Source organism: Salmo salar, chromosome 11, assembly GCF_965601325.2.
Source record: "Salmo salar chromosome 11, fSalSal1, whole genome shotgun sequence".
Taxonomy (NCBI): Eukaryota; Metazoa; Chordata; class Actinopteri; order Salmoniformes; family Salmonidae; genus Salmo; species Salmo salar.
In genome coordinates this window covers 54,980,338-55,005,023 of record NC_138301.1, presented here as the reverse complement: position 1 = coordinate 55,005,023, position 24,686 = coordinate 54,980,338, and the positions used below count along the sequence as shown (strand labels likewise).

The 24,686-nt window shown below is 44.0% G+C and overlaps 1 protein-coding gene across 1 annotated transcript in view; it reads left to right on the top strand.

Annotated features, from left to right (window-relative positions):
- Nucleotides 1–24,686, top strand: part of LOC106562491 (death-associated protein kinase 3) — a 539,985-nt gene that overhangs the window by 5,899 nt on the left and 509,400 nt on the right. Inside the window, exons 3-9 of the mRNA XM_082958026.1 lie at nt 5,349–5,570; nt 6,850–6,896; nt 7,084–7,175; nt 12,250–12,379; nt 15,578–15,653; nt 16,516–16,668; nt 19,423–19,468. Coding sequence (XP_082814152.1) covers nt 5,349–5,570; nt 6,850–6,896; nt 7,084–7,175; nt 12,250–12,379; nt 15,578–15,653; nt 16,516–16,668; nt 19,423–19,468 — 766 coding nt within the window. The remainder of the gene's footprint in view (nt 1–5,348; nt 5,571–6,849; nt 6,897–7,083; nt 7,176–12,249; nt 12,380–15,577; nt 15,654–16,515; nt 16,669–19,422; nt 19,469–24,686) is intronic.

The following is a 24,686-nucleotide window of genomic DNA, read 5'->3' as shown; positions in this document are numbered from 1 at the left end:
TCCTAAGACAAGGCTGAGTATAGCCCACAAAGATCTCCGCCACGGCACAACCCAAGGGGGGGGCGCCAACCCAGACAGGAAGACCACGTCAGTGACTCAGCCCACTCAAGTGACGCACCCCTCCCATGGACGGCATGGAAGAAAACCAGTACGCCAGTGACTCAGCCCCTGTAATAGGGTTAGAGGCAGAGAATCCCAGTGGAGAGAGGGGAACCGGCAAGGCAGAGACAGCAAGGGCGGTTCGTTGCTCCAGCCTTTCCGTTCACCTTCACACTCCTGGGCCAGACTATACTTAATCATAGGACCTACTGAAGAGATAAGTCTTCAGTAAAGACTTAAAGGTTGAGACTGAGTCTGCGTCTCTCACATGGGTAGGCAGACCATTCCATAAAAATGGAGCTCTATAGGAGAAAGCCCTACCTCCAGCCGTTTGCTTAGAAATTCTATGGACAATTAGGAGGCCTGCGTCTTGTGACCGTAGCGTACGTGTAGGTATGTACGGCAGGACCAAATCGGAAAGGTAGGTAGGAGCAAGCCCATGTAATGCTTTGTAGGTTAGCAGTAAAACCTTGAAATCAGCCCTTGCCTTAACAGGAAGCCAGTGTAGGGAGGATAGCACTGGAGTAATATGATAATTTTTTGGGGTTCAAGTCAGGATTCTAGCAGCCGTATTTAGCACTAACTGAAGTTTATTTAGTGCTTTATCCGGTTAGCCGGAAAGTAGAGCATTGCAGTAGTCCAGCCTAGAAGTAACAAAAGCATGGATTAATTTTTCTGTCATTTTTGGACAGAAAGTTTCTGATTTTTGCAATGTTACGTAGATGGAAAAAAGCTGTCCTTGAAACAGTCTTGATATGTTGTTCAAAAGAGAGATCAGGGTCCAGAGTAACGCCGAGGTCCTTCACAGTTTTATTTGAGACGACTGTACAACCATCCAGATTAATTGTCAGATTCAACAGAAGATCTCTTTGTTTCTTGGGACTAGAACAAGCATCTCTGTTTTGTCCGAGTTTAAAAGTAGAAAGTTTGCAGCCATCCACTTCTTTATGTCTGAAACACAGGCTTCTAGCGAGGGCAATTTTGGGGCTTCTGTCACAAAAAATGTCGTACTCGTCTCAGAAAATGTCGTACTGGAGAGAAGAGGACCAAGACGCAGCGGGAATATGGATACTCATGGTTTGAATTTTTTTTTAAAGGCGTAAAGCATCCACTTGACAAAACAATAAAGATGGCAACAGTTCTGCAGGCTATTAAACGCAGTGCAAAAACAACTACCCACAAAACCAAGTGACAAATATACTCCTACATATATGACTCCCAATCAGGAACAACGATCCCCAGCTGTTCCTGATCAGGAGTCACAAGACCAACACAGAACATTCACACACACAAGACTGCCACGTCCTGACCCCAAAACTACTACAACAGCTCCATCTGCTGGTCAGGACATGACAGCTTCACCATGTTTCATTGAAATGTACAGCTGTGTGTCGTCCGCATAGCAGTGAAATTTAACATTATGTTTTCGAATGACATCCCGAAGAGGTAAAATATATAGTGAAAACAATAGTGGTCCTAAAACGGAACCTTGAGGAACACCGAAATTTACAATTGATTTGTCAGAGGACAAACCATTCACAGAGACAAACTGATATCTTTCTGACAGATAAGATCTAAACCAGGCCAGAACTTGTCTATGTAGACCAATTTGGGTTTCCAATCTCTCCAAAAGAATGTGGTGATCGATGGTATCAAAAGCGGCACTAAGATCTAGGAGCACGAGGACAGATGCAGAGCCTCGGTCTGACGTCATTAAAAGGTCATTTACCACCTTCACAAGTGCAGTCTCAGTGCTATGATGGGGTCTAAAACCAGACTGAAGCGTTTCGTATACATTGTTTGTCTTCAGGAAGGCAGTGAGTTGCTGTGCAACAGCTTTTTCAAAATTTTTTGAGAGGAATGGAAGATTCGATATAGGCCGATAGTTTTTTATCATTTCTGGGTCAAGATTCGGCTTTTTCAAGAGAGGTTTTATTACTGCCACTTTTAGTGAGCTTGGTACACATCCGGTGGATAGAGAGCCGTTTATTATGTTCAACATAGGAGGGCCAAGCACAGGAAGCAGCTCTTTCAGTAGTTTAGTTGGAATAGGGTCCAGTATGCAGCTTGAGGGTTTGGAGGCCATGATTATTTTCATCATTGTGTCAAGAGATATAGTACTAAAACACTTTAGTATCTCCCTTGATCCTAGGTCCTGGCAGAGTTGGGCAGACTCAGGACAATGGAGCTTTGGAGGAATACCCAGATTTAAAGAGGAGTCCGTAATTTGCTTTCTAATGATCATGATCTTTTCCTCAAAGAAGTTCATAAATGTATTACTGCTGAAGTGAAAGCCATCCTCCATTTGCGAATGCTGCTTTTTAGTTAGCTTTGCGACAGTATCAAAAAGAAATTTCGGATTGTTCTTATTTTCCTCAATTAAGTTAGAAAAATAGGATGATCGAGCAGCAGTGAGGGCTCTTCGATACTGCACGGTACTGTCTTTCCAAGCTAGTCGGAAGACTTCCAGTTTGGTGTGGCGCCATTTCCGTTCCAATTTTCTGGAAGCTTGCTTAATTTTTAGGGGTGCAACTGCATCTAGGGTATTGCGCAAGGTTAAATTGAGTTCCTCGGTTAGGTGGTTAACTGATTTTTGTCCTCTGACGTCCTTGGGTAGGCAGAGGGAGTCTGGAAGGGCATCAAGGAATCTTTGGGTTGTCTGAGAATTTATAGCACGACTTTTAATGCTCCTTGGTTGGGGTCTGAGCAGATTATTTGTTGCAATTGCAAACGCAATAAAATGGTGGTCCGATAATCCAGGATTATGAGGAAAAACATTAAGATCCACAACATTTATTCCATGGGACAAAACTAGGTCCAGAGTATGACTGTGGCAGTGAGTAGGCCCAGAGACATGTTGGACAAAACCCACTGAGTCGATGATGGCTCCGAAAGCCTTTTGGAGTGGGTCTGTGGACTTTTCCACCAAAAATTTGAATATTATCTGCTATGACTACAAGATCCGATAGGAATTCAGGGAACTCAGTGAGGAACACTGCATATGGCTCAGGAGGCCTGTAAACAGTAGCTATAAAAAGTGAGTGAGTAGGCTGCATAGATTTCATGACTAGAAGCTCAAAAGACGAAAACGTCATTGTTTTTTTTTTTGTAAATTGAAATTTGCTATCGTAAATGTTAGCAACACCTCCGCCTTTGCCGGATGCACGGGGGGTATGGTCACTAGTGTAACCAGGGGGTGAGGCCTCATTTAACACAGTAAATTCATCAGGCTTAAGCCATGTTTCAGTCAGGCCAATCACATCAAGATTATGATCAGTGATTAGTTCATTGACTATAACTGCCTTGGAAGTGAAGGATCTAACATTAAGTAACCCAATTTTGAGATGTGAGGTTACGTAGATGGAAAAAAGCTGTCCTTGAAACAGTCTTGATATGTTGTTCAAAAGAGAGATCAGGGTCCAGAGTAACGCCGAGGTCACAATCTCTTTCAATAATGGCAGGGATGGAGGAGGTCTTTATACTAGTGAGATTGCTAAAGCGAATGCCGCCATTTTTAATTTTGCCCAACCTAGATCGAGGCACAGACACGGTCTCAATGGGGAAAGCTGAGCTGACTACGCTGACTGTGCTAGTGGCAGACTCCACTAAGCTAACAGCCTGCTGCCTGGCCTGCACCCTATTTCATTGTGGAGCTAGAGGAGTTAGAGCCCTGTCTATGTTCGTAGATAAGATGAGAGCACCCCTCCAGCTAGGATGGAGTCTGTCACTCCTCAACAGACCAGGCTTGGTCCTGTTTGTGGGTGAGTCCCAGAAAGAGGGCCAATTATCTACAAATTCTATCTTTTGGGAGGGGCAGAACACAGTTTTCAACCAGCGATTGAGTTGTGAGACTCTGCTGTAGAGCTCATCACTCCCCCTAACTGGGAGGGGGCCAGAGACAATTAATCGATGCCGACACATCTTTCTAGCTGATTTACACGCTGAAGCTATGTTGCGCTTGGTGACCTCTGACTGTTTCATCCTAACATCGTTGGTGCCGACGTGGATAACAATATCTCTATACTCTCTACACTCGCCAGTTTTAGCTTTAGCCAGCACCGTCTTTAGATTAGCCTTAATGTCGGTAGCCCTGCCCCCTGGTAAACAGTGTATGATCACTGGATGATTAGTTTTAAGTCTAATACTGCGGGTAATGGAGTCGCCAATGACTAGGGTTTTCAATTTGTCAGAGCTAATGGTGGGAGCCATTAGGAGGAGTAGAGACCAGAGAAGGAGGAGTAGAGACCAGAGAAGTCTCGGCCTCCGACTCCAACTCGCTTAATGGGGAGAACCGGTTGAAAGTTTCTGTCGGCTGAATAAGCGACACCGGTTGAGCATTCCTACAGCATTTCCCTCCAGAAGCCATGAGAAAGTTGTCCGGCTGCGGGGACCGTGCGAGGGGGTTTATACTAACGTTACTATCTGTACTTACTGGTGGCACAGACGCTGTTTCATCCTTTCCTACACTGAAATTACCCTTTCCTAACGATTGCGTCTGAAGCTGGGCTTGCAGCACAGCTATCCTTACCGTAAGGCGATCGTTCTCCTGTATATTATAAGTACAACGACTGCAATTAGAAGGCATCATGTTAATGTTACTTAGCTTCGGCTGTTTGAAGTCCTGACGAACCATGTCCAGATAAAACCTCCGGGGTAAAAAAAGTTGAATGAAAAAAGTTGAGTGAGGGAAAATGTAAAAATATACAGTAATGAAAAAGTTAAAACCGTCAGGTAGCAAAGTAAGATCGGCAACAAAAACGCACAGCAGCGTAAACAAGTCTGCAAGTTATAGTATCCACTCTGATTCTGTAGAGACCACATGTTGTAGGTGTTAACATACCGTCCCATCTGGCCTTCTTCTGATCTGATTCTGTAGAGACCACATGTTGTAGGTGTTAACATACCGTCCCATCTGGCCTTCTTCTGATCTGATTCTGTAGAGACCACATGTTGTAGGTGTTAACATACCGTCCCATCTGGCCTTCTTCTGATCTGATTCTGTAGAGGCCACATGTTGTAGGTGTTAACATACTGTCCCATCTGGCCTTCTTCTGATCTGATTCTGTAGAGGCCATATGTTGTAGGTGTTAACATACTGTCCCATCTGGCCTTCGTCTGATTGGATTCTGTTGAGACCACATGTTGTAGGTTTTAACAACATAATCATTCATTTTCAAGAAAACATACATTGTGTTGCTGAATATTTTTTCTCCATCATTTTTGTGTCCTTCTCTCATTCTGTGTTCCAGCGGTCAGTTTGCCATCGTGAAGCGTTGCTGGGAGAAGAGCACAGGTCTGGAGTTCGCTGCTAAATTCATCAAGAAACGTCAGAGCAGATCCAGCCGGCGGGGGGTCAGGAGGGAGGAGATAGAGAGAGAGGTCAACATCCTACAGCAGACACAACACCCCAACATAGTCACCTTCCACGATGTCTACGAGCACCGTACTGACGTGGTGCTCATCCTGGAGCTGTGAGTCACACCAGAGAGGAATACTACAAACCAGATGGGAATGATTTAGTTGACTCAACAACTAGAAACCCATCTCTAAGATTAGCATTCTTAATGAACCAGAAAATGTTGTGGTTATTTCTGGTTGTTTTATCAAAAGTTAGCTGGCTAACTCATTGATCCTGCTTTGTAGTGCACACCTCTGGGCCCGTATCCACAAAAGCCTCTCAGAGTAGAAAAATGGTCTGATCTCAGATCAGTTTAGCCCTTTAGATCATAATGAATCAGATTATATAGACGAGGGATCTGATCCTAGATCAGCCCTTCCTACACTTAGAGAGGCTTTGTGTGTACGGGCCATAGACCATAGACTGTTTATGGTCCGGACAAATCAGAACGAAGCCAGAGAAATGCACCCTGATTTGAAGAAACGTTGTAGTCATGTATAATCCATGAAAAGTCATCAACAAATAATGTGTCTGCCTAAGACTCTAACAAATACAGTCTTAGCCTGGGAGCCAGTCTGGTTTTATCTAACAAACACAGTCTTAGCCTGGGAGCCAGTCTGGTTTTATCTAACAAACACAGTCTTAGCCTGGGAGCCAGTCTGGTTTTATCTAACAAACACAGTCTTAGCCTGGGAGCCAGACTGGTTTTATCTAACAAACACAGTCTTAGCCTGGGAGCCAGACTGGTTTTATCTAACAAACACAGTCTTAGCCTGGGAGCCAGTCTGGTTTTATCTAACAAACACAGTCTTAGCCTGGGAGCCAGACTGGTTTTATCTAACAAATACAGTCTTAGCCTGGGAGCCAGTCTGGTTTTACCTAACAAATACAGTCTTAGCCTGGGAGCCAGACTGGTTTTATCTAACAAATACAGTCTTAGCCTGGGAGCCAGTCTGGTTTTATCTTTCACCTGTAACATCTGTTGTGCTATGATGGAGAGATGCTCAGTGTGTGTGCGTGTGTGTGTATATGTGTGTGTGTGTGTGTGTGTGTGTGTGTGTGTGTGTGTGTGTGTGTGTGTGTGTGTGTGTGTGTGTGTGTGTGTGTGTGTGTGTGTGTGTGTGTATATATATGTGTGTGTGTGTGTAAGCCTGTGTGTGTGTGTGTGTGCGTGCGTGCGTGCGTGCGTGTGTGTATGTATGTATGTATGTATGTATGTATGTATGTATGTATGTATGTATGTATGTATGTATGTATGTATGTATGTATGTATGTATGTATGTATGTATGTATGTATGTATGTATGTATGTGTGTGTGTGTGTGTGTGTGTGTGTGTGTGTGTGTGTTGCAGGGTGTCAGGGGGAGAGCTGTTTGACTTCCTGTCCCAGAAGGAGTCTCTGAAACCCCACCTCTTCAAGGAATACCTGGGATAGGATAAAGTAATCCTTCTAACCCCCCCCTTAAAAGATTTAGATGCACTATTGTAAAGTGGTTGTTCCACTGGATATTATAAGGTGAATCCACCAATTTGTAAGTCGCTCTGGATAAGAGCGTCTGCTAAATGACTAAAATGTAAATGTAAAAATGAGTGAAGAGGAGGCTACTCAGTTCATCAAACAGATCCTGGAGGGGGTCCACTACCTCCACTCTAGGAAGATAGCACACTTTGACCTCAAGGTACTGTACACACACACACACACACACACACACACACACACACACACACACACACACACACACACACACACACACACACACACTGTGTACACACACACACACACACACACACATATACACACACACATACTGTGTACACACACATACTCACACACACACACACATACACGTGTGTGTGTGTGTGTGTGTGTGTGTGTGTGTGTGTGTGTGTGTGTGTGTGTGTGTGTGTGTGTGTGTGTGTGTATGTGTGTGTTGCCTTTATGAGGCACTACCAATGAGGGAAGCCATTTTAGAGGCGAGGACAAGATTTCGTTTCTATGGTGACAAATAATCTCTGTGGCCAACAGCCCTGTTAGGTGAGCCAGTCTAGTGATGTCATTCATTCAGAAGAGCAGCTGCAACTGAGCACAACACCCTGGTCCCCCTCTCTAATGAATGATAACTACCATGGTGCCATCCTAACAACACCCTGGTCCTCCTCTCTAATGAATGATAACTACCATGGTGCCATCCTAACAACACGCTGGTCCTCCTCTCTAATGAACGATAACTACCATGGTGCCATCCTAACAACACACTGGTCCTCCTCTCTAATGAACGATAACTACCATGGTGCCATCCTAACAACACACTGGTCCTCCTCTCTAATGAACGATATCTACCATGGTGCCATCCTAACAACATGCTGGTCCTCCTCTCTAATGAACGATAACTACCATGGTGCCATCCTAACAACACACTGGTCCTCCTCTCTAATGAACGATAACTACCATGGTGCCATCCTAACAACACACTGGTCCTCCTCTCTAATGAACGATAACTACCATGGTGCCATCCTAACAACACACTGGTCCTCCTCTCTAATGAACGATAACTACCATGGTGCCATCCTAACAACACACTGGTCCTCCTCGCTAATGAAAGAGAACTACAGGGCTACAATAGGAGGAAGTTGTATAGTACAGGACTATAATAAAAGGAAGTTGCAGAATAGAGCGCTCTATTGCCACGGCCTGCACAGATCAGAGACATATAGAAAGATCTATAGACTGCTGTACAAAGATGATAGATATAAAACAGGATGTGTAGACTGCTGTACAAAGATGAGAGATATATAGCAAGATGTTTAGACTGCTGTACAACGATGAGAGATATATAGAGAGATCTATAGACTGCTGTACAAAGATGAGAGATAAACTCAGCAAATAAAGATACGTCCTCTCACTGTCAACGGTGTTAATTTTCAGCAAACTTAACATGTGTAAATATTTGTATGAACATAACAAGATTCAACAACTGAGACGTAAACTGAAAAAGTTCCACAGACATGTGACTAACAGAAATGGAATAATGTGTCCCTGAACAAAGGGGGGGGTAAAAATCAAAAGTAACAGTCAGTATCTGGTGTGGCCACCAGCTGCATTAAGTACTGCAGTGCATCTCCTCCTCATAGACTGCACCAGATTTGCCAGTTCCTGCTGTGAGATGTTACCCAACTCTTCCACCAAGGCACCTGCAAGTTCCCGGACATTTCTGGGGGGAATGGCCCTAGCCCTATCTTTGAAAGACAGAGTCCTGAAAAAGGGACGTTTATTTTTTTGCTGAATTTATATAGAAAGATGTTTAGACTACTGTACAAAGATGATAGATATATAGCAAGATGTTTAGACTGCTGTACAAAGATGAGAGATATATTGAAACATGTTTAGACTGCTGTACAAAGATGAAAGATTTATAGAAAGATGTTTAGACTGCAGTACGAAGATGATAGATATATAGAACGATGTTTAGACTGCTGTACAAAGTGAAGCTGAAATATACAACTGTTTAGAGATGTATGGTCAAATTGGTAACACTTTAGACTGCAGGTACTGTATAATACATTATGGTCTTGTCATGAGCTTGCTTAAATGAGGGCTGGACTGCTGAAATCTGTACTGCTGAGAGCTTCATACTGTAAATCCCATTAATAAGAGACACACTTGGGGGGGGTTGCAGCTCACAGCACTTTACCTCAGATAGAGAGAAGGACAGAGAGGGGGAGAGAGAGAGAAAGTGCTGTGTCAGGTATGGGAAAAGCGTTCAATAAGGGTGCAGTCCTTCCCGGCGTTGACAGAGAGGCTAGCTGTGGTCTCACCACAGGAAGACTGGGGGAGGGAGAGACGGGGAAGGGATAAGAAGAGGGAGACGAAAGAGACGAGGGAGGGGGAGAGATGAAAGAGACAGGGGAGAAGGAGGAGATGAAAGAGGGGAGAGGGAGGGGGAGACAAAAGAGACAGGGGAGAGGGAGGAGATGAAAGAGGGGAGAGGGAGGGGGAGACGAAAGAGACAGGGGAGAGGGAGGAGGAGACGAAAGGGACAGGGGAGAGGGAGAGACGAAAGAGATGGGAGAAGGAGGGGGAGACAAAAGAGACAGGGGAGAGAGAGGAGGAGATGAAAGAGACGGGAGAGGGAGAGGGGGAGACGAAAGAGACGAGGGAGGGGGAGACAAAAGAGACAGGGGAGAGGGGGAGACGAAAGAGACGGGAGGGAGAGGGAGAGACGAAAGAGACGGGAGAGGGAGGGGAGACGAAAGAGACGGGAGGGAGCGGGAGAGACAAAAGAGACAGGGGAGGGAGAGACAAAAGAGAAAGGAGGGAGAGGGAGAGACAAAAGAGACGGGAGGGAGAGACAAAAGAGACAGGAGGGAGAGACAAAAGAGAAAGGAGGGAGAGGGAGAGACAAAAGAGAAAGGAGGGAGAGGGAGAGACAAAAGAGAAAGGAGGGAGAGGGAGAGACAAAAGAGACGGGAGGGAGAGGGAGAGACAAAAGAGACAGGAGGGAGAGGGAGAGACAAAAGAGACAGGAGGGAGAGGGAGAGACAAAAGAGAAAGGAGGGAGAGGGAGAGACAAAAGAGACAGGAGGGAGAGGGAGAGACAAAAGAGATGGGAGGGAGAGGGAGGGCAGACGGGTGACATTTGGGATGCAGACTTTACAGACTGAGGTAAATATGAAGGCCAGGGGTACATAGGAAGTCTCCTTTACACCACAGCTGGCTGGCAATGCCAAAGTCAGGAACACAGTCCGGTCACGGGGATAGAAGGTCGGAGGGCAACATGTTTGACCTTCTGGGTTTGTTTAAAAGGTGTCACCCAGATGCAGGAAACAGGAGGAGAGGAGTAGCCCTGCAGAATATGACAGGACATCCATTTAATAAGGCTGGACTACTCTTTCAACACGTGCTTAAGCCCTCTGACAGTGGTCGTGGTCTTCCTGTCTGGGTTGGCGCCCCCCCCTTGGGTTGTGCCATGGCGGAGATCGTTGTGGGCTATACTCGGCCTTGTCTTAGGACGGTAAGTTGGTGGTTGGAGACGTCCCTCTAGTGGTGTGGGGGCTGTGCTTTGGCAAAGTGGGTGGGGTTATATCCTGCCTGTTTGGCCCTGTCCGGGGGTATCATCGGATGGGGCCACAGTGTCTTCTGATCCCTCCTGTCTCAGCCTCCAGTATTTATGCTGCAGTAGTTTATGTGTCGGGGGGCTAGGGTCAGTCTGTTACATCTGGAGTATTTCTCTTGTCTTATCCGGTGTCCTGTGTGTATTTAAATATGCTCTCTCTAATTCTCTCTTTCTCTCTTTCTGTCTTTCTCTCGGAGGACCTGAGCCCTAGGACCATGCCTCAGGACTACCTGGTATGATGACTCCTTGCTGTCCCCAGTCCACCTGGCCGTGCTGCTGCTCCAGTTTCAACTGTTCTGCCTGCGGCTATGGAACCCTGACCTGTTCACCGGACGTGCTTGTTGCACCCTCGACAACTACTATGATTATTATTATTTGACCATGCTGGTCATTTATGAACATTTTAACATTTTAACATCTTGACCATGTTCTGTTATAATATCCACCCTGCACAGCCAGAAGAGGACTGGCCACCCCTCATAGCCTGGTTCCTCTCTAGGTTTCTTCCTAGGTTTTTGGCCTTTCTAGGGAGTTTTTCCTAGGGAGTTTTTCCTAGCCACCGTGCTTCTTTCACATGCTTTGCTTGCTGTTTGGGGTTTTAGGCTGGGTTTCTGTACAGCACTTTCAGAATATCAGCTGATGTACGAAGGGCTATATAAAAATAAATTTGATTGATTTGATTGATTTGACTTCTTACACCCACGTTGGGTTTGACGGGGTTTATCTGACGTTGGGTTTGACAGGGTTTATCTGACGTTGGGTTTGAAGGGGTTTATCTGACGTTGGGTTTGACAGGGTTTATCTGACTTTGGGTTTGACAGGTTGACAGGGTTTATCTGACGTTGGGTTTGACAGGCTGACAGGGTTTATCTGACGTTGGGTTCCACAGGTTGACAGGGTTTATCTGACTTTGGGTTTGACAGGGTTTATCTGATGTTGGGTTTAACAGGCTGACAGGGTTTATCTGACGTTGGGTTTGAAGGGGTTTATCTGACGTTGGGTTTGACAGGGTTTATCTGACGTTGGGTTTGACAGGGTTTATCTGATGTTGGGTTTGACAGGGTTTATCTGACGTTGGGTTTGACAGGGTTTATCTGACGTTGGGTTTGACAGGGTTTATCTGATGTTGGGTTTGACAGGGTTTATCTGACGTTGGGTTTGACAGGGTTTATCTGACGTTGGGTTTGACAGGTTGACAGGATTTATCTGATGTTGGGTTTGACAGGGTTTATCTGACGTTGGGTTTGACAGGGTTTATCTGACGTTGGGTTTGACAGGTTGACAGGGTTTATCTGACGTTGGGTTTGACAGGGTTTATCTGACGTTGGGTTTGACAGGGTTTATCTGACATTGGGTTTGACAGGGTTTATCTGACGTTGGGTTTGACAGGGTTTGTCTGACGTTGGGTTTGACAGGGTTTATCTGACGTTGGGTTTGACAGGTTGACAGGGTTTATCTGACTTTGGGTTTGACAGGTTGACAGGGTTTATCTGACATTGGGTTTAAAGGGGTTTATCATTATTTTCTGATCATTTTGAACCTAAGGAGACAGGACTGCAACAGGGCCAGTAAACTCATGCACACTAATGATCAGAAACGCTCTCTCAGCAAATCCCTTCACTCTCTTTCTGTTTTTCAGCCTGAGAACATCATGCTGTTGGACAAAAATGTGCCCTTGCCAAGGATCAAACTAATCGATTTTGGACTCGCTCACAAAATCGAGGCGGGAGCAGAGTTTAAAAACATTTTTGGGACTCCTGAATTTGTGGGTAAGATTGCAGTCTTGAGACTGGCTCACATAAACATGTCATAACTAGACCGCTACACATGAATATGAATAACTACATTATCAATGTCAAATCAAATGTTATTTGTCACATGTGCCGAATACAACAGGTGTAGACCTTACAGCGAAATGATGAATACAACAGGTGTAGACCTTACAGGGAAATGTTTACTTACAAGCCCTTAACCAATAAGGCAGTTCAAGAAATAGACTTAAGAAGATATTTACTAAATAAACTAAAGTGAAAAATACAATAAAATAAAAAAGTAACACAATAAAATAACAATACCGAGGCTATATACCGACATGAGTGATACGGGGCGGTAATAATTTAGGCAGGTTACCTTCACAGGGACTATGTTGGTCTGCTTGAATCATATACAATACCAGTCAAAAGTTTGGACACACCTACTCATCCAAGGGTTTTCCTTTATTTGTACAATTTTCTACATTGTAGAATAATAGTGAAGACATCAAAACTATGAATTAACACATATGAAATAATTTAGTAAATGAAAAAGTGTTTAAAAAAATCCTAATATTTTTTATATTATAGATTCTTAAAAGTAGCCACCCTTTGCCTTGATTACAGCTTTGTACACTCTTGGCATTCTCTCAACCAGCTTGACCTGGAATGCTTTTCCAACAGTCTTGAAGGAGTTCTCACATATGCTGAGCAGTTGTTGGCTGCTTTTCCTTCACTCTGTGGTCCAACTCATCCCAAACCATCTCAATTGGGTTGAGGTCGGGTGATTGTGGAGGCCAGGTCATCTGAAGCAGTACTCCATCACTCTCCTTCTCACATCGGCTATGGAGAGCTTGATCACACAGTCATCTGGAACAGCTGGTGCTCTTATGCATGCTTCAGTGTTGCTTGCCTCGAAGCGAGCATAAAAGGCATTTAGCTCGTCTGGTAGGCTCGCGTCACTGGGCAGCTCGCGGCTGGGTTTCCCTTTGTAATAGTTTGCAAGCCCTGCCACATCCGACAAGCGTCAGAGCCGGTGTAGTAGGATTCAATCTTAGTCCTGTATTGATCCTTTGCCTGTTTAGCAGGATTCATTATAAGCGTCCGGATTAGTGTCCCCCTCCTTGAAAGCGGCAACTCAAGCCTTTAACTCGGTGTAGATGTTGCCTGTAATCCATGGCATCTGGTTGGGATATGTACGTACTGTCACTGTGGGGACGACGATGCACTTATTGATGAAGCCGGTGACTGATGTGATGTACTCCTCATTGCCATTGGATGAATCCCGGAACATATTCCAGTCTGTGCTAGCAAAACAGTCCTGTAGCATAGCATCCGTGTCATCTGACCACTTCCGTCCGTATTGAGCGAGTTACTGGTACTTCCTGCTTTAGTTTTTACTTGTAAGCAGGAATCAGGAGGATAGAATTATGGTCAGATTTGCCAAATGGAGGGCGAGGGAGAGCTTTGTACACGTTTCTGTGTGTGGAGTAAAGGAGGTCTACAGTTTTTTTCCTCTGGTTGCACGTGACATGCTGGTAGAAATGAGGTAAAACAGATTTAAGTTTGCCTGCATTAAAGTCCCCGGTCACTAGGAGCGTCGCTTCTGGTTGAGCATTTTCTTGTTAGTTTATGGCCTTAAACAGCTCGTTGAGAGCGGTCTTAGTGCCAGCATCTGTTTGTGGTGGTAAATAGACAGCTGCGAATAATATAGATGAGAACTCTCTTGGTAGATAGTGTGGTCTACAGCTTATCATGAGGTACTCTACCTCAGGCGAGCAATACCTTGAGACTTCTTTAATATTAGACATGACACACCAGATGTTATTGACAAATAGACACATCTCCCCCACCCCTCGTCTTACCAGACGAGGCTGTTCTGTCTTGCCAATGCACGGAAACCCCAGCCAGCTCTATATTATCCGTGTCGTCATTCAACCACGACTCGGTGAAACAAAAGATATTATAGTTCCTAATGTTCCGTTGGTAGGATAGTCTTAATCGTAGATCATCCAGTTTATTCTCCAGTGATTGCACCTTGACCAATAGAACAGATGGTAGTGGTGGTTTACTCACTCGCCTACGAATTCTCACAAGGCACCCCGACCTCCGCCCCCTTTTTCTCTGTCTTTTCTTCACGCGAATGACGAGGATTTGAGCCTGGTCTCGAGAAAGCAGTGTATCCTTCGCTTCGGAACTGGTTAAAGAAAAAAATCTTTGTCCAGTTCGAGGTGTTCTTGAGTTCATGAGACCCTGTGTCCATGTGTTGACGTGTCCAATGTGTTGATGTGTCCATGTGTTTATGTGTCCATGTGTTGATGTGTCCATGTGTTGATGTGTCCATGTGTTGATGTGTCCATGTGTTGATGTGTCCATGTGTTGATGCGTCCATGTGTCGATGTGTCCATGTGTCGATGCGTCCATGTGTTGATGTGTCCATGTGTTGATGTGTCCATGTGTTGATGCGTCCATGTGTTGATGCGTCCATGTGTTGATGCGTCCATGTGTTGATGCGTCCATGTGTTGATGTGTCCATGTGTTGATGTGTCCATGTGTTGATGCGTCCATGTGTTGATGCGTCCAATGTGTTGATGCGTCCATGTGTTGATGTGTCCATGTGTCGATGTGTCCATGTGTCGATGCATCCAATGTGTTGATGCGTCCAATGTGTTGATGCGTCCATGTGTTGACGTGTCCATGTGTTGATGTGTCCATGTGTTGATGCGTCCATGTGTTGATGCGTCCAATGTGTTGATGCGTCCAATGTGTTGATGCGTCCATGTGTTGATGTGTCCATGTGTTGATGTGTCCATGTGTTGATGCGTCCATGTGTTGATGTGTCCATGTGTTGATGCGTCCATGTGTTGATGCGTCCATGTGTTGATGTGTCCATGTGTTGATGTGTTGATGTGTCCATGTGTTGATGCGTCCATGTGTTGATGTGTCCATGTGTTGATGTGTCCATGTGTTGATGCGTCCAATGTGTTCATGAGTTCAATGTGTTGATGAGACCCTGACAAATCTCAGGTATTAACAGGAAATGCACTGTTTTGATGTAAATACTTTCCCATCATTCATTCAGTCATCTAGTGACCTTCTGTCTGTTATTGACACATTCAAGTTAATAATAGAAAGTACACTGTTTCGATCCACTCACCGTTCTATTACTGATGCATTAGTGCAGAGTTCTGCTGATTGGTCAACTGTCTGTTTCAGCCCCAGAGATAGTGAACTACGAACCACTGGGACTGGAGGCAGATATGTGGAGTATAGGAGTCATCACCTACATCCTGTGAGTTTAGGTTCATCACAACATGAAGCATGAACCACACTATCCATGAACCCTTCATAGGAGTTCAACACAACATGAAGCATGAACCACACTATCCATGAACCCTTCGTAGGAGTTCAACACAACATGAAGCATGAACCACACTATCCATGAACCCTTCGTAGGAGTTCAACACAACATGAAGCATGAACCACACTATCCATGAACCCTTCATAGGAGTTCAACACAACATGAAGCATGAACCACACTATCCATGAACCCTTCATAGGAGTTCAACACAACATGAAGCATGAACCCCACTATCCATGAACCCTTCATAGGAGTTCAACACAACATGAAGCATGAACCACACTATCCATGAACCCTTCATAGGAGTTCAACACAACATGAAGCATGAACCACACTATCCATGAACCCTTCCTAGGAGTTCAACACAACATGAAGCATGAACCACACTATGCATGAACCCTTCATAGGAGTTCATCACAACATGAAGCATGAACCACACTATCCATGAACCCTTCATAGGAGTTCAACACAACATGAAGCATGAACCACACTATCCATGAACCCTTCATAGGAGTTCAACACAACATTAAACATGTTTTAACATCATGGTACACTACATTAAACATGTTTTAACATCATGGTACACTACATTAAACATGTTTTAACATCATGGTACATGGTACACTACATTAAACATGTTTTAACAGCATGGTACACTACATTAAACATGTTTTAACATCACGGTACACTACAGACATAAATGAAACATACATGTAACAGGGATGGTGTAGGTGAATACATACAATGTTCCTAACGCTCCTCCTGTTCTGGCTTTGTTGTTGTTGTGTTCCAGGCTGAGTGGAGCGTCTCCCTTCCTGGGAGAGACTAAACAGGACACGCTGGCCAACATCTCAGCCATGAACTACGAGTTTGACGAGGAGTTCTTCTGCAGAACCAGTGAGCTAGCCAAAAGCTTCATACGGCAGCTACTGGAGAGGGACAAGATGTGAGTTGGAGGGGTCAGAGGTTAGAGTTGATGTGGAGAGGAGCGATAACCGGTTAGGTGTTAGGAGGGAGTTGGACGAGGAGTTCTTCTGCAGAATATGACAGCTGCTGGAGAGAGACAAGATGTAAGGAGGGAGTGAGGAGGCGGAGAGGATGATGAGTCAGAGGAGAGGGGTCAGGGGTGAGAGGGTGAGGAGGAGAGGATGAGGAGAGGGGTCAGGGCTGAGGAGGAGAAGGTGGAGAGGATAGGAGACATAGGTGAGGGGTCGGGTGAGGTGGAGAGGGTGAGGAAGAGAGGAGTCAGAGGAGAGGGGTCAGGGCTGAGGAGAGGAGTCAGGTGAGGGGTCAGAGGTGAGGTGGAGAGGGTGAGGAGGGGAGGAGACATAGGTGAGGGGTCGGGTGAGGTGGAGAGGGTGAGGAAGTGAGTGGTCAGAGATGAGGGGTCCAGGTTGAGGTGAGGAGGAGAGGGGTCCGGGGTGATGGGTCAGAGATGAGGGGTCCGGGTTGAGGTGAGGAGGAGAGGGGTCCGTGGTGATGGGTCAGAGGTGAGGGCTCCGGGTTGAGGTGAGGAGGAGAGGGGTCAGGGGTCTGGGTTGAGGTGAGGAGGAGAGGGGTCCGGGGTGAGGGGTCCGGGTTGAGGTGAGGAGGAGAGGGGTCCGTGGTGATGGGTCAGAGATGAGGGGTCAGGGGTGAGCGGTCCGGGTTGAGGTGAGGAGGAGAGGGGTCCGGGGTGAGAGGTCTGGGTTGAGGTGAGGAGGAGAAGGGTCCAGGATGAGGGGTCAGAGGTGAGGGGTCAGGGGTGAGGTAGAGCTGGACAAGAAGTGAGGTTTGGGGTTTGAACCTGTGCCAAAAGACTGTTAGACCACTGAGCTAAAGCCTAGACAATATATATGGAAGCTAACACTAGTCTTCCTGGCTCAGAGAAGGCAAATTATGTATTGTGTTTCTACATCACATTGTAGAACAGCTGTATAGAAAAATGTGATGTAACATATTTACAAACTTTTGAGACCATGAGGTTTGTTTACGTTACTCTGCATGACTCTACACAGTACACACTGTCTTGATGACAGTAACGCTGAATGATCTGTGTACAAGGTCAAAACAGACGACACTGTCACAGTCTAAAATCAAGTTCCTTACATCCTCCTGTTCTATCTGGTCCCTCTTGTGAGGACATAAATTGCATTCAGAAAGTATTCAGAGCCTTTAACTTTTTCCACATTTTGTTACGTTACAGTCTTATTCTAAAATGGATTAAATAAATATTTTTCCTCCTCCATCTACACACAATACCCCATAATGACATCACAATACCCCATAATGACATCACAATACCCCATAATGTATTCAGACCCTTTGCTATGAGACTCGAAATTGAGCTCAGGTGTATCCTGTTTCCATTGATCATCCTTGAGATGTTTCTACAACTTGATTGGAGTCCACCTGTGGTAAATTCAATTGATTGCACAAGATTTGGAAAGGCACACACCTGTCTATATAAGGTCACACAGTTGACAGTGCATGTCAGAGCAAAAACCAAGCCATGAGGTCGAAGAAATTGTCTGTAGAGCTCCGAGACAGGATTGTGTCGAGGCACAGATCTGAGGAAGGGTACCAAAACAATTCTGCAGCATTGATGGTCCCCAAGAACACAGTGGCCTCCATCATTCTTAAATGGAAGAAGTCTGGAACCACCAAGACACCTAGAACTGACTGAGCAATCGGCGGGGAGAAGGGCCTTGGTCAGGGAGGTGACCAAGAACCCAATGGTCACTCTGAACGAGCACCAGAGTTCCTCTATGGAGACGGGAGAACCTTCCAGAAGGACAAGCATCTCTGCAGCACTCCACCAATCAGGGCTTTATGGTAGAGTGGCCAGACTGAAGCCACTCCTCAGTAAAAGGCACATGACAGCCCGCTTGGAGTTTTGCCAAAAGGCACATAAAGACTCTCAGACCATGAGAAACAAGATTCTCTGGTCTGATGAAACCAAGATTGAACTCTGAATGCTAAGCGTCACGTCTGGAAGAAACCTGGCACAATCCCTACAGTGAAGCATGTTGGTGGCAGCATCATGTTGTGGGGATGTTTTTCAGCGGCAGGGACGGAGACTAGTCAGGATCGAGGGAAAGATGAACGGAGCAAAGTACAAAGAGATCCTTGATGAAAACCTGCTCCAGAGCGCTCAGGACCTCAGACTGGGGCGAAGGTTCACCTTGCAACAGGACAACAACCCTAAGCACACAGCCAAGACAACGCAGGAGTGGCTTCGGGAACAAGTCTCTGAATGTCCTTGACTGGCCCAGCCAGAGCCCGGACTTGAACCCAATTGAACATCTCTGGAGAGACCTGAAAATAGCTGTGCAGCAACGCTCCCCAACTAACCTGACAGAGCTTGAGAGGATCTGCAGAGAAGAATGGGAGAAACTCTCCAAATACAGGTGTGCCAAGCTTGTAGCATCATACCCAAGAAGACTCGAGGTTGTAATCGCTGCCAAAGGTGCTTCAACAAAGTACTGAGTAAAGGGTCTGAATACTTATGTAAATTAGATATTTGGGCTTTTTATTTTTTTTACTTTGCAAAAATTTCTAAAACCCTTTTTTTTCATTATGGGGTATTGTGTGTAGATTGATGAGGGCAAAAAAATGATTTAATTCATTTTAGAAAAAGGCAGTAAACGGAACAAAATATGGAAAAGGTCAAGAGGACTGAATACTTTCCAAATATAGTGTAAACATGTTTGTCTTCCAGGAAGAGATTAACTATTCAAGATGCCCTCAACCATCCCTGGATCAAGGTATATCATTGTCATATGAAAACAGAATACTATCATGATTGACAGCTTGATGTTAAGACATGCATGTCGTTTTCTTTTGTGACATAACTTCCTGTATTTTATGATTTGCATAACCGCCTCCTAATTATACTGTGACATGTACTGTTCAGGCAGAAATGGATTTGTTTCTTGTTTGTACGGTTTTTAAATACTTGGTTTCTGACCATGTAATGCATGTTAAGCTGTTATGGACTGCACCTTCCACTCAGACAATGTAAAATATATAATGGCCTGGGCTACACCTCCCACTCAGACAATGTAAAATATATAATGGCCTGGACTGCACCTTCCACTCAGACAATGTAAAATATATAATGGCCTGGACTACACCTCCCACTCAGACAATGTAAAATATATAATGGCCTGGACTGCACCTCCCACTCAGACAATGTAAAATATATAATGGCCTGGGCTACAACTCCCACTCAGACAATGTAAAATATATAATGGCCTGGACTGCACCTCCCACTCAGACAATGAAAAATATATAATGGCCTGGGCTACACCTCCCACTCAGACAATGTTAAATATATAATGGCCTGCACTGCACCTCCCACTCAGACAACGTAAAATATATAATGGCCTGGACTGCACCTCCCACTCAGACAATGTAAAATATATAATGGCCTGGACTGCACCTTCCACTCAAACAATCTAAAATATATAATGGCCTGGACTGCACCTCCCACTCAGACAATGTAAAATATATAATGGCCTGGACTGCACCTCCCACTCAGACAATGTAAAATATATAATGGCCTGGCTAGTCAGATAGAGGGAGCTCTAGTCTGTTAGTTGGAATCAGATGTGTGATTCATTCAGATTAGTTTTTCCTGATAATGTTTGTCCTGCCATGTTTGTGACTCTTAACTTAAATGTGCAACCAGTTGACAAAAGAGCTTGACGTTTGGTGATGGAAAGAATCAAAAGAAGATGGATAACTAACCATGTTACCTGTAGTGTTGTCTGTGGTTTGGTAATGGTTAACTAACCATGTTACCTGGAGTGTTGTCTGTGGTTTGGTAATATATAACTAACCATGTTACCTGGAGTATTGTCTGTGGTTTGGTAATATATAACTAACCATGTTACCTGGAGTGTTGTCTGTGGTTTGGTAATGGTTAACTAACCATGTTACCTGGAGTGTTGTCTGTGGTTTGGTAATATATAACTAACCATGTTACCTGGAGTGTTGTCTGTGGTTTTGTAATGGTTAACTAACCATGTTACCTGGAGTGTTGTCTGTGGTTTGGTAATATATAACTAACCATGTTACCTGGAGTGTTGTCTGTGGTTTGGTAATATATAACTAACCATGTTACCTGGAGTATTGTCTGTGGTTTGGTAATATATAACTAACCATGTTACCTGGAGTGTTGTCTGTGGTTTGGTAATGGTTAACTAACCATGTTACCTGGAGTGTTGTCTGTGGTTTGGTCATATATAACTAACCATGTTACCTGCAGTGTTGTCTGTGGTTTTGTAATGGTTAACTAACCATGTTACCTGGAGTGTTTTCTGTGGTTTGGTAATGGTTAACTAACCATGTTACCTGGAGTGTTGTCTGTGGTTTGGTAATATATAACTAACCATGTTACCTGGAGTGTTGTCTGTGGTTTGGTAATATATAACTAACCATGTTACCTGGAGTGTTGTCTGTGGTTTGGTAATGGTTAACTAACCATGTTACCTGGAGTGTTGTCTGTGGTCTGGTAATGGTTAACGAACCATGCTACCTGGAGTGTTGTCTGTGGTTTAGTAATGGTTAACTAACCATGTTACCTGGAGTGTTGTCTGAGATTTGGTAATATATAATGAACCATGTTACCTGGAGTGTTGTCTGTGGTTTGGTAATATATAACTAACCATGTTACCTGGAGTGTTGTCTGTGGTTTGGTAATGGTTAACTAACCATGTTACCTGGAGTGTTGTCTGTGATTTGGTAATGGTTAACTAACCATGCTACCTGGAGTGTTGTCTGTGGTTTGGTAATGGTTAACGAACCATGCTACCTGGAGTGTTGTCTGTGGTTTAGTAATGGTTAACTAACCATGTTACCTGGAGTGTTGTCTGTGATTTGGTAATATATAATGAACCATGTTACCTGGAGTGTTGTCTGTGGTTTGGTAATATATAACTAACCATGTTACCTGGAGTGTTGTCTATGGTTTGGTAATGGTTAACTAACCATGTTACCTGGAGTGTTGTCTGTGATTTGGTAATGGTTAACTAACCATGCTACCTGGAGTATTGTTTGTGGTTTGGTAATGGTTAACTAACCATGTTACCTGGAGTGTTGTCTGTGGTTTGGTAATGGTTAACTAACCATGTTACCTGGAGTGTTGTCTGTGGTTTGGTAATATATAATGAACCATGTTACCTGCAGTGTTGTCTGTGCTTTTGTAATGGTTAACTAACCATGTTACCTGGAGTGTTGTCTGTGGTTTGGTAATGGTTAACTAACCATGTTACCTGGAGTGTTGTCTGTGGTTTGGTAATATATAACTAACCATGTTACCTGGAGTGTTGTCTGTGGTTTGGTAATATATAACTAACCATGTTACCTGGAGTGTTGTTTGTGGTTTGGTAATATATAACTAACCATGTTACCTGGAGTGTTGTCTGTGGTTTGGTAATGGTTAACTAACCATGCTACCTGGAGTGTTGTCTGTGGTCTGGTAATATATAACTAACCATGTTACCTGGAGTGTTGTCTGTGGTTTGGTAATATATAACTAACCATGTTACTTGGAGTGTTGTCTGTGGTTTGGTAATATATAACTAACCATGTTACCTGGAGTGTTGTCTGTGGTTTGGTAATGGTTAACGAACCATGCTACCTGGAGTGTTGTCTGTGGTTTAGTAATGGTTAACTAACCATGTTACCTGGAGTGTTGTCTGTGATTTGGTAATATATAATGAACCATGTTACCTGGAGTGTTGTCTGTGGTTTGGTAATGGTTAACTAACCATGTTACCTGGAGTGTTGTCTGTGATTTGGTAATGGTTAACTGAACCATGCTACCTGGAGTGTTGTTTGTGGTTTGGTAATGGTTAACTAACCATGTTACCTGGAGTGTTGTCTGTGGTTTGGTAATGGTTAACTAACCATGTTACCTGGAGTGTTGTCTGTGGTTTGGTAATAGTATAACTAACCATGTTACCTGGAGTGTTGTCTGTGGTTTGGTAATGGTTAACTAACCATGTTACCTGGAGTGTTGTCTGTGGTTTGGTAATATATAACTAACCATGTTACCTGGAGTGTTGTCTGTGGTTTGGTAATGGTTAACTAACCATGTTACCTGGAGTGTTGTCTGTGGTTTGGTAATATATAACTAACCATGTTACCTGGAGTGTTGTCTGTGGTTTTGTAATGGATAACTACCCATGTTACCTGGAGTGTTGTCTGTGATTTGGTAATGGTTAACTAACCATGCTACCTGGAGTGTTGTTTGTGGTTTGGTAATGGTTAACTAACCATGCTACCTGGAGTGTTGTCTGTGGTTTGGTAATATATAACTAACCATGTTACCTGGAGTGTTGTCTGTGGTTTGGTAATATATAACTAACCATGTTACCTGGAGTGTTGTCTGTGGTTTGGTAATATATAACTAACCATGTTACCTGGAGTGTTGTCTGTGGTTTGGTAATGGTTAACTAACCATGTTACCTGGAGTGTTGTCTGAGATTTGGTAATATATAATGAACCATGTTACCTGGAGTGTTGTCTGTGGTTTGGTAATATATAACTAACCATGTTACCTGGAGTGTTGTCTGTGGTTTGGTAATGGTTAACTAACCATGTTACCTGGAGTGTTGTCTGTGATTTGGTAATGGTTAACTAACCATGCTACCTGGAGTGTTGTCTGTGGTTTGGTAATGGTTAACGAACCATGCTACCTGGAGTGTTGTCTGTGGTTTAGTAATGGTTAACTAACCATGTTACCTGGAGTGTTGTCTGTGATTTGGTAATATATAATGAACCATGTTACCTGGAGTGTTGTCTGTGGTTTGGTAATATATAACTAACCATGTTACCTGGAGTGTTGTCTATGGTTTGGTAATGGTTAACTAACCATGTTACCTGGAGTGTTGTCTGTGATTTGGTAATGGTTAACTAACCATGCTACCTGGAGTATTGTTTGTGGTTTGGTAATGGTTAACTAACCATGTTACCTGGAGTGTTGTCTGTGGTTTGGTAATGGTTAACTAACCATGTTACCTGGAGTGTTGTCTGTGGTTTGGTAATATATAATGAACCATGTTACCTGCAGTGTTGTCTGTGCTTTTGTAATGGTTAACTAACCATGTTACCTGGAGTGTTGTCTGTGGTTTGGTAATGGTTAACTAACCATGTTACCTGGAGTGTTGTCTGTGGTTTGGTAATATATAACTAACCATGTTACCTGGAGTGTTGTCTGTGGTTTGGTAATATATAACTAACCATGTTACCTGGAGTGTTGTTTGTGGTTTGGTAATATATAACTAACCATGTTACCTGGAGTGTTGTCTGTGGTTTGGTAATGGTTAACTAACCATGCTACCTGGAGTGTTGTCTGTGGTCTGGTAATATATAACTAACCATGTTACCTGGAGTGTTGTCTGTGGTTTGGTAATATATAACTAACCATGTTACCTGGAGTGTTGTTTGTGGTTTGGTAATGGTTAACTAACCATGTTACCTGGAGTGTTGTCTGTGGTTTGGTAATGGTTAACGAACCATGCTACCTGGAGTGTTGTCTGTGGTTTAGTAATGGTTAACTAACCATGTTACCTGGAGTGTTGTCTGTGATTTGGTAATATATAATGAACCATGTTACCTGGAGTGTTGTCTGTGGTTTGGTAATGGTTAACTAACCATGTTACCTGGAGTGTTGTCTGTGATTTGGTAATGGTTAACTAACCATGCTACCTGGAGTGTTGTTTGTGGTTTGGTAATGGTTAACTAACCATGTTACCTGGAGTGTTGTCTGTGGTTTGGTAATGGTTAACTAACCATGTTACCTGGAGTGTTGTCTGTGGTTTGGTAATATATAACTAACCATGTTACCTGGAGTGTTGTCTGTGGTTTGGTAATGGTTAACTAACCATGTTACCTGGAGTGTTGTCTGTGGTTTGGTAATATATAACTAACCATGTTACCTGGAGTGTTGTCTGTGGTTTTGTAATGGATAACTAC